The 16341-nt window shown below is 33.1% G+C and overlaps 4 protein-coding genes across 8 annotated transcripts; 3 read left to right on the top strand and 1 right to left on the bottom strand.

Moving 5' to 3' along the window:
* The first annotated feature begins 557 nt into the window (after window positions 1–557).
* On the top strand, window positions 558–6770 carry LOC104703166 (beta-glucosidase 30). Its single transcript, XM_010419124.3, has 12 exons — window positions 558–829; window positions 2765–2834; window positions 2970–3025; window positions 3209–3284; window positions 3758–3835; window positions 3975–4062; window positions 4162–4536; window positions 5331–5548; window positions 5654–5688; window positions 5784–5886; window positions 6160–6268; window positions 6396–6770. Exons 1-12 carry the CDS (start codon window positions 662–664, stop codon window positions 6574–6576), a joined length of 1557 nt encoding a protein of 518 aa, XP_010417426.2. The 5' UTR covers window positions 558–661; the 3' UTR covers window positions 6577–6770.
* A 727-nt stretch (window positions 6771–7497) lies between these two features.
* Window positions 7498–9570, top strand: LOC104703165 (uncharacterized). Of its 2 annotated transcripts, XM_087459751.1 has the most exons (7): window positions 7592–7844; window positions 7942–8074; window positions 8172–8304; window positions 8406–8524; window positions 8603–8681; window positions 8790–9023; window positions 9103–9570. In XM_087459751.1, exons 3-7 carry the CDS (start codon window positions 8281–8283, stop codon window positions 9424–9426), a joined length of 780 nt encoding a protein of 259 aa, XP_087315877.1. In that variant the 5' UTR covers window positions 7592–7844; window positions 7942–8074; window positions 8172–8280; the 3' UTR covers window positions 9427–9570. The 2 variants fall into 2 exon arrangements, with proteins under 2 accessions (XP_010417425.1, XP_087315877.1); XM_010419123.3 differs by having other exon boundaries at window positions 7498–8074.
* Window positions 9571–10763: 1193 nt separating this feature from the next.
* LOC104703164 (peroxisome biogenesis factor 10-like) lies at window positions 10764–14042 on the top strand. Of its 4 annotated transcripts, none has more exons than XM_010419121.3 (11): window positions 10764–11174; window positions 11259–11290; window positions 11367–11456; window positions 11596–11690; window positions 11793–12000; window positions 12090–12159; window positions 12253–12331; window positions 12419–12552; window positions 12801–12898; window positions 13310–13386; window positions 13559–14042. In XM_010419121.3, exons 1-11 carry the CDS (start codon window positions 11003–11005, stop codon window positions 13659–13661), a joined length of 1158 nt encoding a protein of 385 aa, XP_010417423.1. In that variant the 5' UTR covers window positions 10764–11002; the 3' UTR covers window positions 13662–14042. The 4 variants fall into 4 exon arrangements, 1 of the variants encoding a protein (XP_010417423.1); XR_015561341.1 differs by having other exon boundaries at window positions 10940–11174; window positions 12406–12552; XR_015561342.1 differs by having other exon boundaries at window positions 10940–11174; window positions 11793–12005.
* Window positions 14043–14422: 380 nt separating this feature from the next.
* LOC104703163 (uncharacterized) lies at window positions 14423–15875 on the bottom strand. The gene is made up of 7 exons (XM_010419120.3): window positions 15653–15875; window positions 15514–15553; window positions 15361–15431; window positions 15179–15273; window positions 15023–15090; window positions 14817–14927; window positions 14423–14740 (listed from the first exon to the last, which is right to left on the bottom strand). The coding sequence occupies exons 1-7, from the start codon at window positions 15822–15824 to the stop codon at window positions 14608–14610; spliced, it is 690 nt and encodes a 229-aa protein (XP_010417422.1). The 5' UTR covers window positions 15825–15875; the 3' UTR covers window positions 14423–14607.
* Between the last annotated feature and the right edge of the window lie 466 nt (window positions 15876–16341).

Raw genomic sequence — 16341 nt, 5'->3', positions numbered from 1 at the left:
TGTAGCGATCATGATGTTAAACCACACATTCCACGCCAACATTAATTTGCACACACATATGTATAGGCCTATATATATACAAGATAAATATTTTGACCTCGGTAAAAAAGATGTAACACATATATGTGAAAAAAAGAAAAAAATACATATATGTGAATCTGATCCGTACAAAAAAAAAAAAAAAACTCTTCAGCTTTATAACTGGTTATACTAATATTTAATGTACAACCCTAAGAGCCGGGAAATGGAATATCCAAACGAAATTAGTCTTTACGTGGAAAGATATATTTTGGTTGGTGTACAGAAAAAGAAAGAAATATTATAATTTATTTCAAAATGAGTTCTCTCCCTATCTAGATATGTTTCTATGTCATCACACCAAAAAAAGGACAAAAATGTTATATATGTCCAATATTTCCACGTAGATAACGTATAGTGATGAGTAGGGCTGGGCAAAATATCCGAATCCGAAAATTTAACCCGAACCCGATTAAAATATTCAATCTGAACTCGAATCCGAACTTAAAAAATATTCAATTGGGTGTTTACCTAAATCCGACCCAAAATATAAAAATATTCGAATAGATCTTCTGTTTCTAAACTCGAAAACCTGAAAATCCGAAATACCCGACCCGAAACTCGAAAGGGTAATCTTCTATATATGGTGGAGAAAATCTCTTCTGTCGATATCACTTCAAAACTCACAAAAAAAAAAAAAAAAAAAGAACGGAGAGAGCAAAAAATGGCAAAAACGATTGATTCCCCAACACTTGATAGACATAGTTTTCCAGATGGTTTCATTTTTGGAACGGCTGGTTCATCGTTTCAGGTAAAAAGAAATTGATAGTTTTGATAAGCAATCTATATACTAGCAAATGGCTATGTGTTTATACGACTTTGATCCATAACGCAGAAGAAACTCTGTAATTTCGCAGTTAACTTAACCTTTTTGCTAATTCATATCGTTTACATAAAACAGGCCGGTATAGTATAAACGTTATTTCATTTGTTGTTTGAGATTTCTGTTAAGCCAACTGAGAATAAATATTTTAGTTCTAAAAAATGCTCGATTATGGACCTGTAATTACTTAGTAACTTATGTGTGTGTTTTTAAGTGAATACTACTTAGTCATTTTTCTTAGTATAACTTTTGTGTTGTTACTCGGATTTAAATTCGTATGTTCTATAGTATTGACACAAGAAATTACAAAACATGCTCGTTTTAGTTTGAAAGGAAGGTGAACCATAAAAACTTAATCGGAACAGCTAGATTTTAATGTGAAACGGCCCTTCGAGTTTCAATCTAACTGCATGGAAAATAAAATATTTTATATATACTCAGTTGCTCACGACTGACGTCTATAAATCTCGACGTAAGTAGTTTCAGTTTTTGTTCTTTTCTAATAAAGGGAGTATCATCATTTCATTTATTATTTAAATATTATATTCGTATGTTCTATAGTAATGAAAATTTTAGAATGACAAACTTTTTGAATTCTCCAAATGATTGATTTCGTGGCTTGATTTTCTTACTAAATACACTATTTGGTGGGAGATTCACAAAAATATCGAATAGTGATTGATTTATATTTCAAAACCGTATGTACAGTATCATTTAACTGTTTTCGTGAGTTTTATGTCAACATAAAATTTTCTCTCCTTGATTATATCTATTAAAAGGGTTAATATGAGAATTTACTTTTGTTATTTTGTAAACATATTCACTCTAGTTTTATTAACACATAGTGTTCACAAAAATTTGATAAACAATGGAATTTGTGTTGATTTTAAGGAAAAAATATTATGCATGGAGAAAAATTAAAGAGATCGACGACAGTTAATAGTTAATTTGGAATTTGGTCTGGGTAATTTTAGATTAAAAAATAAGTATGAAAGTAATCCTAAGGCACAAATGACTTGTTAGATAAAGTATATATGAATGGCTTAAATAAGTATGTATAATATAATTTGTACATACACACAAAATATAAGAAATGAGATACTTATATTAATTAAGATATAAAATATAGCTACGCTAGTAATTCCCATATAGTACATCTATAATGTTTAGTTTAGGGACAAAAGACTGTCGCTTTACAAATTACATAGTTTTATTTCCTTGTTTTGTCAAAAACATTAGATTACATAATTTTACAAAAATCACAATTCATTTTTGATTATGTAATTAAGGTTTTTTGCATTTCCAAATTAGATATTCAATTACAAATAATCTCCTTTCATTGTCAAACTGTTCATGTTTTGTTATTTAAACCAACTTTGCGAAATGGTCATCAGATTCATTACTAACTCTCTCTCCTTAGTCTCCATCATAGTATACGTATTCTATTTCTACTCTATTGCTCTCTAAAAACTGTATGACCAAAAAGTATGTTAGTGTAATCGGTCCTTAGTGAAATTATCAAAAAATATATAAAGAGTTAGATTTTCTCCACTCATAATCGATTGATTTTGAATTAAAAACCAATAATAAATCTTAATTTAACAAATAGTATGTTAGTGTAATATGTGTCACATCGGTGAGTGGAGAAATGATCAAATGATATATAAAGAGTTAGAACTTTTTCGTTCATTATCGATCAATTTTGAATTGGAAACCCATAACAAACCCTAATTTAACAAGCTCATAATTTTTTTTTCTTAATCTATTTTTTTATCTAATGTGTTTTTAGTTATTAAAATTAAGAAAGAAAAATAAAATCCTAGCTATATAAGAGGAAAAATGTCAATATAAATTTGTATGCAGTACGAAGGTGCAACGAATGAAGGGGGCAAGTCTCCGAGTATATGGGACCATTTCAGCCACACTTATCCAGGTCTGTCGATCGAATTACAAAAAATCTATGTAGCCCCTATACCAACCAATACCACATTTTGACATTTCTACTGAATTATTACTTGCGAGTAGGGACGAAAAACTTATGACTATTTTATAAATTCATTGACTGCAGAAAGGACCAAAATGCATAATGGAGATGTAGCAATTGATTTTTATCATCGTTACAAGGTACACTTAGAATCATATATGCATGTATCAAACTATCCTATCAAACCATATATTTTCTTGAAAGTGTTGGTACACTCATACTCTACTTACGTTTGCACTCGTATGTACTAGGTATCATTTTTTTTTTTTTGGTTTGTGTTGGTTAGTCGATATTTTTTTACTAATACGACACATACAAAACAGGATGACATAAAATTGATGAAGGAGATAAACATGGACTCTTTCCGATTCTCAATCTCGTGGTCCAGATTAATTCCTAGTAAGTTTTACACCTTTTTTTTTTTGATGTCGGCAAACCTGTCTCAGTTGTTGATAAAATTGGAGTATCTCTTTAATTTTAATAGAACAATTAATTGTGAAGTTATTTGATGTGAATATTTATTTTGAATATGAGTATGTGTTACTCCAAAGTCAATATTATAATACTTGGACAGATTATATGATTATGTTATGATAGTTAATGCAATTTGACGTATATCTGTATATGTCAAAATAGACTATCCGGTCCACTGTTTAGCAAGCATCAGCCAAAATTTGGTGGACCAACTCGTAAAACTATCCGGTCTTTAAAACTATATATGACTATTAATTTCACCGTTAATGAGATAATAAGGTTTACTTATTTTACAATGGCATTCTAAGTGATACTGTATTAAACAAATTTAATGTTCGCTTAACTACCTTCCAGTGAATAGGTTAATTATTTTGTGGTGAATTGTAATTTGTCTATAGGTGGAAAGCTAAAAGATGGAGTAAACAAAGAAGGTGTACAATTCTACAAGGATCTCATAGACGAACTTCTTGCTAATGGTAAGATCATTACACCAGTAATTAAGTTAAAATTCTATAATTAAATAAAAGGTATGGTTTATAACTCAAGTAATGCAGTTAAATCATAATATAAAAGTAGTTGTCGCTTACCAAATTATATGATCTGATAAACATCAAGACATACAACCTTCAATGACGCTATATCATTGGGACCATCCACAATCTTTGGACGACGAATATGGTGGTTTTTTAAGCCCTAAAATTGTGTAAGCCTAATTAACGTATATTCTTAGACACCATATATATATATATATAATGTTATTCAATAAAAACAACTGATGTTATATTTTATTGAAAAAATATAGAGAAGATTTTCGAGATTTCGCAAGAATTTGTTTCGAAGAATTTGGAGAGAAAGTGAAATTATGGGCAACTATCAATGAACCATACATCATGGCTATTGCATGTTACGATAATGGTAACAAGGCGCCTGGACGATGCTCGAGTTGGGTAAATGAAAAAAGTCACGCCGGCGATTCGAGCACTGAGCCTTACATTGTTTCACATCACATTCTTCTTGCTCATGCTGTTGCAGTAGATGAATTCCGAAAATGCAAAAAAATTTCTCATGACAGTAAAATTGGTATAGTATTGGCACCAATATGGCATGAGCCTTATAATTCAGACTCTAGCGAAGATAAAGAAGCAGTTGAACGAGCTCTTGCCTTTGAAATTGGATGGTAATTTATCTAAGCTTTTTTTTTTTCTTTGATGATTTTCATCATTTCTATCTACAGTAAAACTTCTATAAATTAATAAAGTCGGGACCATGAAATTTTCTTAATTTATCGATAAATTAATAATTATGATTTTATTGATAAATTAATATTTTATTAATTTATGAAGAGATTTTCTCATTTTCATATTGAAAATTTTCTATGGCAAAATAAGATACTTTTGTTATCATTCACATATTTAAAAAATTTCTTAATTTATAATCTTGGCTATCGTAATAGGGTGAATGTCAATTGTTTAATAGATTATCTAGGTAAAAATGAGAAATGTTAGAAGTTTAGAGTTTAGAAAAAATTGTTACTACTATCCTAGATGAAGCCGCAGAAGATATTGTGGTACCTTTAAAACCAATAACTAAATAAGCAATTATCGCATCTATGACTCTTCACAATTTATGGATGCGATTTGAAAATATAACAATAAAAAAATTAGAGATGAACTTCAACAAAAATGCAAATTCAAGAATAGACAAACAACAAGAATCATATTTCACTATATATATATATATATATCTGAGTTTATATGATTATTAATTTATGATATTGATGGGACCATATTTTTATATAGGATTTCCAAAAAATTATTATCTTATTATTTTATCGAAATGTGTCACTTTTTACATCGGCCCAACTCGGGACCGAAAGAATTTATTAATTTATAGTGAGTATTAATTTAAAAAGTATTAATTTATGGAAGTTCTACTCTTGTAATATTAATTTTTGTTTTCTTATGAATGTAGGCATCTTGATCCACTCATTCACGGAGATTATCCGGAGATTGTTAAAAAATATGCAGGAGATAAATTACCTTCGTTTACTGCAGAACAATCAAAACTGTTAAAAAATTCAACGGATTATGTCGGAATAAATTACTATACAGCACGCTTCGCAACTCTTCTTCCTCACATCGACCCTGAAAAGCCTCGGTGCAGAACTGACAATCACGTCGAAAGAAAACGTACGTAATGCTAAGTAAATTACTAAAGACTGACCGTTCCATATTAACTTCAAATAAGGTTGGATATGGTAAACTAAACAAGGTTTATAATATGTTTTGAAACAGTGACTGACCACAGTGGTCACATCATTGGAAATGGGGTAAGAATTTACTTATTTTTCATAGCTATTAATTGCTAAGTGCCACATACGTATAATCATCTTAAGATATTTAATTTATTGAAAATTCTCCTCAGATTGGAAGTGGTTTAATATTGTCATATCCGGAAGGTTTGCGAAAAGTTCTTAACTACGTCAAGGAGAAATACAATAACATCCCTGTCTACATCAAAGAAAATGGTTAGAAAGCTTTTTCGTTTGGTACTCAAAACTTTAAACTAGGGATTCTTATTCTAAATACTACATCATATATACCTCTACAAAACATATATAATTTCTTAGCACTTATTTGGAACAGGAGTTCGACAGAAATATATAATTTTAGCCAATTATTAACCATAGTTATTTTATTAAAAATTGTTTTACTGAACAGATTTTAGAAAATTTAATTATTTTATTTGTTTCGATTTGATGCAACTATTTATTGTTCTCGTTTTGATAACTGGATTGTAGGAATCCATGAAAATGATGATGGTACAAAACCAAGAGAAGAGATACTTAATGACACAGTTAGGATTGAATACCATAAGGCACACTTCGAAGAACTTCACAAAGCTATAGTGTTCGTCCTTGATCTTTTTTTCTTTGGGTTTAATCTTTAATCTTTCAGACGATAACTATTTAAATATTATTTTTTATTGATCATTTTTGTTAATGAAAGTTATGAAACCTAATAATATGTTTCATAGGATGGATGGTTGTGATGTAAGAGGATACTACGCATGGTCGTTCATGGACAACTTTGAATGGGAAAGTGGATACACTGCTAGGTTTGGTCTTTACTATGTTGACTTTCTCGATGGGCTCAAACGTCATCCTAAAAATTCGGCCAAATGGTTCAAACAGTTCCTTAAGAGGTCGGTCGGATAGACCATAAAAGAGAGGAAAAATAGTTGGATATTTCACGGTGGAGAGAGGAGGGTGAAAATCGTTGATCTTTGGATTTTCGTTAAAAATTTGAGTGGCAAGATTTTATAATTTTTCTTGATTTCAATTTGTCTATATTGTAATGTCCTTGAATGCTCTAAACATTTTTATTATATATAAAAAAAAAGGTTGCAAGATTTCCAAGATGCATAAAGTTTGACATCTTATAAAATAAATTGAAATATGAGAAACAAAAACAATTAAAAACATTAGAAAAGAAGAAAGTCATGTGCTAATAACATTGTATTTTTTATCCATTTAAAACTATATTTTTTTAATATTTAATAAGTTTTTTGACATATTTTTCATACTTTCAAATCATCTTTACGGCTTTTTCTAGGACAAAGAGTCTTATCCTGAAACCTTAAATATAATCGTTTTAGATGAGGTTTCGAGAGAGATTGAGATAAGATAAATGCTCCAATTGGTAAAACGAGGCAGTTAAAAAAAATCCAGCGGTTATAAAGAATGTGGTTAGAAAAGATAGAAGAAAAAAAGTGATTAAATTAAAGCGAGTGATTAAGTAATAGTTTTGATTGGTAACCTGAATAGTAAACAAGTCATCATAGAAAATAATATAAAATAAATTAAAATATAAAAACATTTCAGAAAAAAAATTATTTCTATTTTTATAAATTCCTTTAGAAAATAATATATATGAATATTATTCACAAAAAAAAAAAAAAAAAATTTAAAAAAATCCAACCGCCTCGTTTGTAAACGAACCGCCTTGTTTTTGGGGCGGTTGGCAACCACCCGTTTTCTCTCTTCCAACCACTCTCTTCAACCATTTTCTCTAACCACCTACTCCATCCGCTTTTTCCAATCGCTATATTGATTGGTAATCTTCAAGACGGTTCGTTTGCAAACAAGGCGATTGAAAATTACCAATCAAACCCAAAGAGAATCATAATACTCAGAAGCTTATAGAGGCTGTAAAGCTGTAAATATACAATACAGCTTAAATTACTTTAATTCTTATGCTAGTTTAGTTTAGTCATTTCGTCGAACACCTCATAGGCAACGTTGTTTTATACTAACTAATAGGATAAAAACCCCACACTTTGGATGGATCAAACGTTGACCATATCTCACAATATTTCTCTTAAATCACACTTCTAATGACGAATGAAGAACAGATTAGGTTTCAAGGTTTATCGACAGATCCACTGAAATCAAGAATGGTGGATAAATCTCTAAGAAGAAAACATGTATCACCTGAATCTCTACTTGTCTCTATCCTCAATGATTTGTTTCTTAATTCTCAAAAGCTCGACCCTTGTTTGCGCAATACAACGAATGGACCAGATGTTTGTAGCTTCTTCACAGGCAGCTTAAATTTTGCCAAAGTTGGAAGCTTTACGTCAAGATCCAATATTGATATATCTCCTTTGATCAATGAAGCTGTAGGTAAAGCTAAAGACAATAACTTTGATACTGGGTGAGGACAATAACCTTGTTTTTTTTTTTTTTTTTTTTCCTAGTTTGGAAACATTTTGAGAGTTAAAAGTATATATGGTTAATGGGATATGTTGTAGGAGGAGTAAATCTGAAGTTGTTGTTAGGACAAGAGTGGGATTAGATGTTGGTCATCTTCTTAAATCCGCATTAGCTGGAGGAATTTCATGTGCTTTCTCTGCTTTTCTTATGCATCCAGTGGACACTGTCAAGGTATTATTATCATCTCTTGTTGACTCACTTCAGATTCTTGTTTAGTGTCTATATATGAGATTGATTGTTATCATTACTTATATTTGGTTTTGGATCATTAGACACAAGTTCAAGCATCAACCACATTGTCGTTTGTGGAGATACTGTCTAAGATTCCAGAGATTGGTGCTCGTGGTTTATACAAAGGCTCTGTTCCCGCTGTTGTTGGTCAATTTGCAAGGTTTCATCTCCTAATGCTCTCTGACTAGCTAGGCCTTTTTTGGTGATATTAATCTAATCTCTTATTTCAACATTTCAGCCATGGTTTACGAACAAGTATATATGAAGCAAGTAAATTGGCCTTACCGCTCGTTGCTCCTTCTCTGCTCGACATTCAAGTTAGTTATTAATATAGCTCATTGCTAACTTCATGCTACATCATGTTTCATTCTTGCTAACTTCATGCTACATCATGTTTCATTCTTTGACTTTTTTTTTTCTTGTAGGTTCAGTCAATCGCGTCTTTTCTTGGGACCGTTTTGGGGACTACACTGCGAATACCGTGTGAGGTATTGAAACAACGGTTACAAGCTAACCAGTTTGATAACATAGTGGAAGCTACAGTTTCGACTTGGCATCAAGATGGGCTCAAAGGACTCTTTCGTGGGACTGGTGTTACCCTTCTACGCGAGGTTCCGTTCTACGTTGCTGGCATGGGACTTTACAACCAATCAAAGAAGGTAATCATGATAGAACAGAACAATCACATGTCTTTGTGTAATTAAATCTGATGTGGTTGGGGGGGATTGAGTTTCACAGGTGGTGGAGAGACGATTAGGAAGAGAGTTGGAGCCGTGGGAGGCCATCGCGGTTGGAGCCTTGTCCGGTGGTTTCACTGCTGTCTTAACAACGCCATTCGATGTGATTAAAACTAGAATGATGACTGCTCCACAAGGCGTAGAACTGTCGATGTGGATGGCTGCTTATTCCATTCTCACACATGAGGGTCCTCTGGCTTTCTACAAAGGCGCTGTTCCAAGGTTCTTCTGGACTGCTCCTCTTGGAGCTTTAAACTTAGCTGGCTATGAACTTCTTCAAAAGGCTATGATCACACCTCTAAATCAGTCTCTACATATTGACTGAGTTTTCTTTTACTTAACATAGCTACTACATGAGTATCATTCTTTCTCATGTGTTGATTGTAACTCCAGCTATTCATTTTGCCTGTAAAACTCAAACCCTGTAATTAGTCAAAAATCAATAAAAAGATCACCAATTTAACTTCAAGAAGGAAATCATCCTTGCTACTTGCTAGGATTGTCTCTCTAAATAGTGTTTTTAGTATTTTATTTTATTTTTCAAATTTAAAGAGTTTATTTTTTTAAAAAAATTGTGTTACAATTTATTTAAAATAAATTCAATATTATATCTTAAAATTTATCATATTATTTTAATATTTTATTCTATATAGCATTGAAAAGGGTATGGATTCAAGTACTCAAGTATAAAATGGTAATGAACTTTGTAGTGGTAGGAGTGGAAAGGTTAATAAGAGTATAAAGGTGATGGTAATGTAGGTTACTAAGATTTTAAAATAATTTCAAATGGAGACATCTTAGTTGTTTTAATATCAAAAATTTTCAAAAATTTTAAATAACAAAAAAATAAAATTGTTGGGAGTGAGTACATGGACTAGGAGTGGACATGAGTCTACTGAGAGGTGGTTGTCGGGGTGTTACATTTGTTTATGCATGTTTTTAATTATAAGATAATGATGACATGTGTAGTTAATCCCCTGTATAATAAAATGGAAGTAGACAACTTTTTTTTAGACTATATAATATGGGTTATAAGATTAATTATTTGATTATTTGATCTGTTATAGGTTATATGGATTGTAACCATTAGTTAAAAATCTCGATTTTAGATCCTATTATAAAGGATATTCCAAAAAAATGAAATAAAATCTTCACAAAATATTTAATTAACCATATATAGGCAACAAAATCTCAAAAATTAACCACTCTTCTGCAGATTAAGAGTGATTTTTGATTATACTAGCAACTATATATCAAAATAACAGAAATAAAATTTGTTATGATTGATTTGATAAATTTCAAAAAAATTAGGCTAATCCGCGGAACAATCATAAAAAATCTCAAAAAAATTTAAGTCTTCATATTTAGCATATAATTTTATTGCATAATGTTTTATTCACAACAACTTTTAAAAACAATCACATAAATTATATTTTATATGAAAATTACAATATAAATAAAAGAAATTTTAACTTGTGCTCTAGTACGGATCTTAATCTAGTAAAATATTTAATTTGTTTGCATATCATGTGATGTGATGGTCACATGGTGTATATTTTATATAGCTCGAGATCATTTTCTCAGTATTATAAAATAAAAACGTTAATTTTAAATATTCAATTAAAAAGACTATAAATGACGTTTAGTTAATATTCCTATTGTGGTTGTTGGATTTTTTCTTGTTTTCATTCAAATTTATATTTATTGCAAAGTCAATTTTATTTCGGTTCAATTCGGAATCCTCTTACTTTAACCGAAAAACCCAAAATTCCGAACCGGATCGATTGGACCAGGATTTTTAATTTTTTTCCTCGGTTGAGTTGGAAATATCAAAAGCCGATAAACATCATTCTTTCGGCAATTAGTTAGTCCTATCGAAGCACGAAAAAAAAGAAGAAACGATGAGGCTTAGTGGGGATTCGGGTCCGGGTCAGGATGAACCCGGTTCGAGCGGCGGAATCAGGCAATTCCCGTTAGCAGCTCAGCCGGAGGTTATGAGAGCTGCTGAGAAAGACGATCAATACGCTTCTTTCATCCACGAAGCTTGCCGCGATGCCTTCCGTCACCTTTTCGGTACTAAAAACTGTTTCATCATCCTCTTCCAATTAATTGCATTGATTTTATCCCAAGTTTTGCACTAATTTCGATCACTGTTAGGTACAAGAATCGCTCTCGCTTACCAGAAAGAGGTAAAGAGCTTCCTATTACCAAGTTTTCTATGAGAATTGTGATTAGAGAGCTTCTGTTGTTGTTGTTGTTGTTCAGATGAAGCTTCTTGGGCAGATGCTTTACTATGTTCTAACCACAGGTTCAGGCCAGCAAACTTTAGGAGAAGAATACTGTGACATTATACAGGTTTTTTTTATATGCTTCTACTCTTATCTCATTCATTTTAAGGGAACCCATTTTGCTTTCTCAGGCTTTGTTCTCCCCTAGTTGGATGTTTGTTTTTTTGTTTTTTTTTTTTTTGCTGATGTTGAACATTCTAATTTAGGTTTCAGGACCTTATGGACTCTCACCTACACCAGCTAGACGTGCTTTGTTCATTTTGTACCAGACCGCAGTTCCATATATTGCAGACAGAATTAGGTTTCATCGCCTTTTTTTCTTTCTTATTGTTGTTTAGTTTACAATGGAAGGTTTGACTCTTGTGAGTGAAGTATCGCTGAAATGGAATATAATTGTTTGCAGTACTCGAGCTGCCACGCAAGCAGTCACCTTTGACGAGTCTGATGAGTTTTTTGGTGATAGTCCCCGGGAGAGTGGTAGTCATATCCAGTCACTAACAATGATAGATCTTCCATCTTCTTCTCAACTTCAAACTTCGGCTTCTGTAGTATCTAGATTAAAAGATAGACTCAAGAGATTGTGGCACCGATCTATTCAGAGATGGCCTGTGGTAATGTAAATCTCTTAGGTGTTAATAATCATGGTTCATTTTTTTCTTTTCTGGCTAGCAAGGATTTTTATCCAAGGTTGTGCTTTCAGGTTCTCCCTGTTGCTCGTGAAGTCTTACAACTGGTTTTGCGTGCCAATTTAATGCTCTTCTACTTTGAAGGTGAACTTTGTTAGAATTTTTTTTTCACACTTGTAGAGCCTCTGCAGACTGTTTTTGTAATGTTCTGAACTAGTAATCTTTGTTTCTTTTCAGGTTTGTATTACCATATATCGAAACGTGCATCCGGGGTTCGTTATGTTTTCATAGGAAAGCAACTGAATCAGAGACCTAGGTAATGATCTTTCTGTCTTCTTCCACCTACAGCTGTTGTTTTATACTATCACATAGTAACTGAAATCCCTTAAGTCTTGCTGAGCAGATACCAAATTCTTGGGGTTTTCCTTCTAGTCCAGTTGTGTATCCTTGCTGCTGAGGGATTGCGTCGGAGTAATCTATCATCTATCACAAGCTCAGTTCAGCAGGCATCTATAGGATCTTATCAAACTTCAGGAGGTTTGGCTTTTATGTCTTTGATCATCAATTTTAGTCATGTAGAAATTTCCAACATTAAGGATATTTGTGGAGGATGTATATCTGAGATTGTTAATATTAAAATTTCAATAAATTATTATCTGAATTGGCACCACAGCTCTCTAGAAAGGAATATGAGACAGGATGGTAACATAGGCTGAAATATTTTGCGTTTTATGCATCACCTTTTTTCACATTCCAACTATATAGTTTCGGTATTGCTCTTGCAGGAAGAGGGTTACCTGTTTTAAACGAAGAGGGAATTTTGATAACTTCAGAAGCTGAAAAGGGAAACTGGTCCACCTCCGATTCAGCTTCCACTATGGAGGTAAATTAGTTATAAACAAGTTAGAAACCTCTGTTACGTTGAAATGGCTAACATCCTGAATAGTGATCATTGTTGGAAAAGAACAAAAGGTATATACTTGAAATAGAGGCACATACTTCTTAGTAAAATCCATACCCTTAATCGAAGGTTATTTTGTATAGGTGTGATTAAGAAAAACAAATGGTAGTTTAGTCTTATGATATCTGATAAGAGTAGATGGTCACCCGACTGATCCCGCTCTACATTTAGTTTCTAGTGAGATGAGGTTATATGTTAATCCTACTTTGGGACTATTCTGTTGCTTATCTGTATTAAAAATCCAGATGGGGTTATTTTTCTCTCGTTTTGGTAAAATCAATATTTTATACTTATGATGTTAGATGTTTACCTTGTTATGTACTGTAAATGCAGGCAGTAGGGAAATGCACACTCTGCTTAAGCAACCGTCAGCATCCAACTGCCACACCTTGTGGTCATGTATTTTGTTGGTAATATACCTTTCGGAAGAATTTTAGTGTCTTGATGTCCAGTTGGTCCAGACTGCTTTGATAAGTTGAACCTTGTATCGACAACACATATTCACTCAAATTGCAGAATCAACAATCTAAATTGGACACTGAAACATTGTACTCATGTTCAAAAGTCATATATCATGTGCAGGAGCTGCATTATGGAGTGGTGCAATGAGAAGCAAGAATGTCCACTTTGTCGAACCCCCAATACCCATTCAAGTTTGGTTTGTTTGTATCATTCTGATTTTTAAGCACAATAGATCAACAACGAAAGCACACTGCAGAAAGGCAATGCAGCAAAGACGATGACAATCAAAGAACAAAACAAGCTCAAGAAGTTTCCATTTCTCCTTAGCCCACACAAGCTTCTTAGGTGACAACTTTGGGCAGTGCATCTGGTAAAGGAATGGACTCTGTTTTGGCTTTGGACTTAGAATCTCAGATCATCAAGTTATGGGAAGACATAGAATAAATGTATTTGAAACTTCATTCTCAATCCGATGCCTATCCCTTTATATATAATATTTAGTGCAGAAATCACAGAGGTTTGTTAGGTGGTTTTTAACATTCTATATTTACTTTTTTACATATAATTATCTCAATTAGAGATCTATTACAACAAGACAAGAAAATCACATTTTAGACAATACAATTTTAATGTTAACGACACAAACTCCTGTTTTGGAGAAATAGAATAACTCTTAACAGTGCCAGCAACAATATAAACCTGAAGAATGTTGCATATGGATCGATCCTCAACAGACACACGATGACACGAAGGATTTTGTGCTCCAGAATCGGTTCTATCTTACATCTTAGTTGTCTTAGCTTGTTGGTAGAGACAATGATGTTGGATGTTGCAGTTTCTTCTATAAAATGGTTATAAGTTGAAAGAGAAATATGAATGTGTCATCATCACATAACTGAATAGCTGTATATGTTTAGTATCTGCCGATATGTTTTTTTTTTTTTTTTTGACAATAACTGCCGATATGTTTTTATAGATGCTGAATTGGTAAAACCTGTCGTACTACTACTGAACTGGTGAGTGCCTGTAGATCATGTCATGTCGCTGACTTTACAGGTTTTTAATATATGCAAATGTTGAACACGGATACAGGATATACATAAAATCAGAAAATGTTGTAAGATGGACAACTACTTTGGGGTAGTAGAAAGTCTGTGTTGAGACGTCAATCACAGTATAGACTGGAGCTGCTGTATCTCAGGGGAGTCTGAAACATCGGCATCTTGTTCAGATGCTGATCTGTAGACTTCCACCATAGCTTTCCCTTTATCAAGTACTTGAGAAGGAACCGTTTGTAGAAGGCTGCAAAGTTCAGCTCGGTTAGAAAACATTCTCCTGTGGGTACGCTGTGTGTTACATGCTTGTATGTACTTATTACCTGTCCAGAGCGGTTAACGCTGTTCCAAGCTGAGACTTCATCAGTTCAACAGTTGCTTTTGAATCTTTCCTCGACGCTCGTAGAAACAACGAATCCAGTTCTTCCAATGCTCTTTACACCCCCAAAAAAAACAAAAAACAAAACCCGACATAGGGCATCATCATTCGCTGTGTAAACTTAAACCAAACAAAAGAAACATCAGTTACCTTAAACATCGATCAACATCATCAGTCGCAGTTTTGGAAAAACCATCATCTGAAGCATACTGAGCAACCTGAGAGAGTTTTTTTCAATTACACAATTTTAAATCATCAAACAGAAACAGAAAAACAAGAATTGTGAGTGAGCTTTGGAAAACTTACAGCTCGAATGTTAACACGAAGAGAACTAGCAGGACCAGAACGCAATTGGCGCCTACACGCCTCGAATTCAGGTTTCTCCACATTCAAAAATCCCTCTCCAACATCATTAAAATAGATTTAATGTGCTAGTTATATACAGTACAACAAAGAAGTTAAAGAACAGAACACATGAAATTTTTTACCAAGATCCTGAATCTGTAGCTGAGCTAGGAGCACTGGTGGTACATATGCTTCAAGTGGATCAAGTTTTTTCCTATTATTACGATATTTTTTTTATACACAGAAAGCATTTCGAAAATCTAAGTTGAGAGATATCAAAAGACTAAAAAAGTTACCTCTTGACATATTTATCAATTAAGGTACCAGCCATGGCATCTGATCATCAAAACCACATCCAAAACAAAAATCTGAGAAGAGTAAGACTCGAATCAATAATGATTTATTCAATCGAAATTGGTGGAAATTGAAGAGAACCGTTGTTAGTGGGGAGGAGGAGGAGACGAGAGAGGAAGAAGGAGACGGAGATAACTCGCCGGCTCTGTTTCCATGTCGGAGGTGGTGATAACGTAGCTGCGCAGGTTAGCTTCGTGCGGTTCGAATAGTGGCGAAGCGTGAGGCTCGTCGGTGTAGCGTGAAGTGATGTCATTGGGGATAAACAACAACACTGTGTAGAGGCATCTTATCACTATTAAACACTCTTTTGAAGAAGAAGAAGAAGCCACTTCCGATAAACGTGGCCGATGACGTGGCCGATGACGTGGCCGATGACGTGGCCGATGACGTGGCCGATGACGTGGAACAGAAGTGAAGGAAAGACTTGGAGAGTAACAGAAGGTTTGCCGTTGCGATTGCTTTTAGAAAGAGCCGTTGTTGCGAGTGAAACTTTTTTTGGCCAAACGATGTGCTTTAAAGGGGAGAGATTGATAAGGAAGAGAACAAATGTAACGAATTAAGAACTTGTTATTTCAACTAATTAAGGTATACTTAAGCTAAAAAGGAAGAAGAAGAAGGTCTACTTAAGCTTATACATACAAAGTAATCAAATTACATCACTAAACCAACATCTAGTTAACTTGCTCAAACGAAACAATGTATCATAGTAGTAATGAACTTTAGAAAAAATACAAAAAAAAAAAAAGGAACTTGAACAAACTTCTTTTGTG

Source organism: Camelina sativa, chromosome 7 (genome assembly GCF_030686135.1).
Source record: "Camelina sativa cultivar CO46 ecotype springtype chromosome 7, ASM3068613v1".
NCBI lineage: Eukaryota > Viridiplantae > Streptophyta > Magnoliopsida > Brassicales > Brassicaceae > Camelina > Camelina sativa.
Note: the sequence above shows the minus strand (reverse complement) of the source record. Positions and strands in the feature narration are given on the sequence as shown.

Bases quoted from the DNA above. Each gene is read 5' to 3' on its own strand.
- LOC104703166 (XM_010419124.3), top strand. From the start codon at position 662: ATGGTGGAGAAAATCTCTTCTGTCGATATCACTTCAAAACTCACAAAA. The intron at 2,835-2,969 runs GTCTGTCGATCG...CATTGACTGCAG, and splicing joins TTTCAGCCACACTTATCCAG to AAAGGACCAAAATGCATAAT. The intron at 5,549-5,653 runs GTACGTAATGCT...GTTTTGAAACAG, and splicing joins CAATCACGTCGAAAGAAAAC to TGACTGACCACAGTGGTCAC.
- LOC104703165 (XM_010419123.3), top strand. From the start codon at position 7,755: ATGACGAATGAAGAACAGATTAGGTTTCAAGGTTTATCGACAGATCCA. The intron at 8,305-8,405 runs GTATTATTATCA...TTGGATCATTAG, and splicing joins ATCCAGTGGACACTGTCAAG to ACACAAGTTCAAGCATCAAC. The intron at 8,682-8,789 runs GTTAGTTATTAA...TTTTTCTTGTAG, and splicing joins CTTCTCTGCTCGACATTCAA to GTTCAGTCAATCGCGTCTTT.
- LOC104703164 (XM_010419121.3), top strand. From the start codon at position 11,003: ATGAGGCTTAGTGGGGATTCGGGTCCGGGTCAGGATGAACCCGGTTCG. The intron at 12,332-12,418 runs GTAATGATCTTT...CTTGCTGAGCAG, and splicing joins CAACTGAATCAGAGACCTAG to ATACCAAATTCTTGGGGTTT. The intron at 12,899-13,309 runs GTAAATTAGTTA...CTGTAAATGCAG, and splicing joins ATTCAGCTTCCACTATGGAG to GCAGTAGGGAAATGCACACT.
- LOC104703163 (XM_010419120.3), bottom strand. From the start codon at position 15,824: ATGACATCACTTCACGCTACACCGACGAGCCTCACGCTTCGCCACTAT. The intron at 14,928-15,022 runs GTAACTGATGTT...GGGGGTGTAAAG, and splicing joins GATGTTGATCGATGTTTAAG to AGCATTGGAAGAACTGGATT. The intron at 14,741-14,816 runs GTAATAAGTACA...TGAACTTTGCAG, and splicing joins GCGTTAACCGCTCTGGACAG to CCTTCTACAAACGGTTCCTT.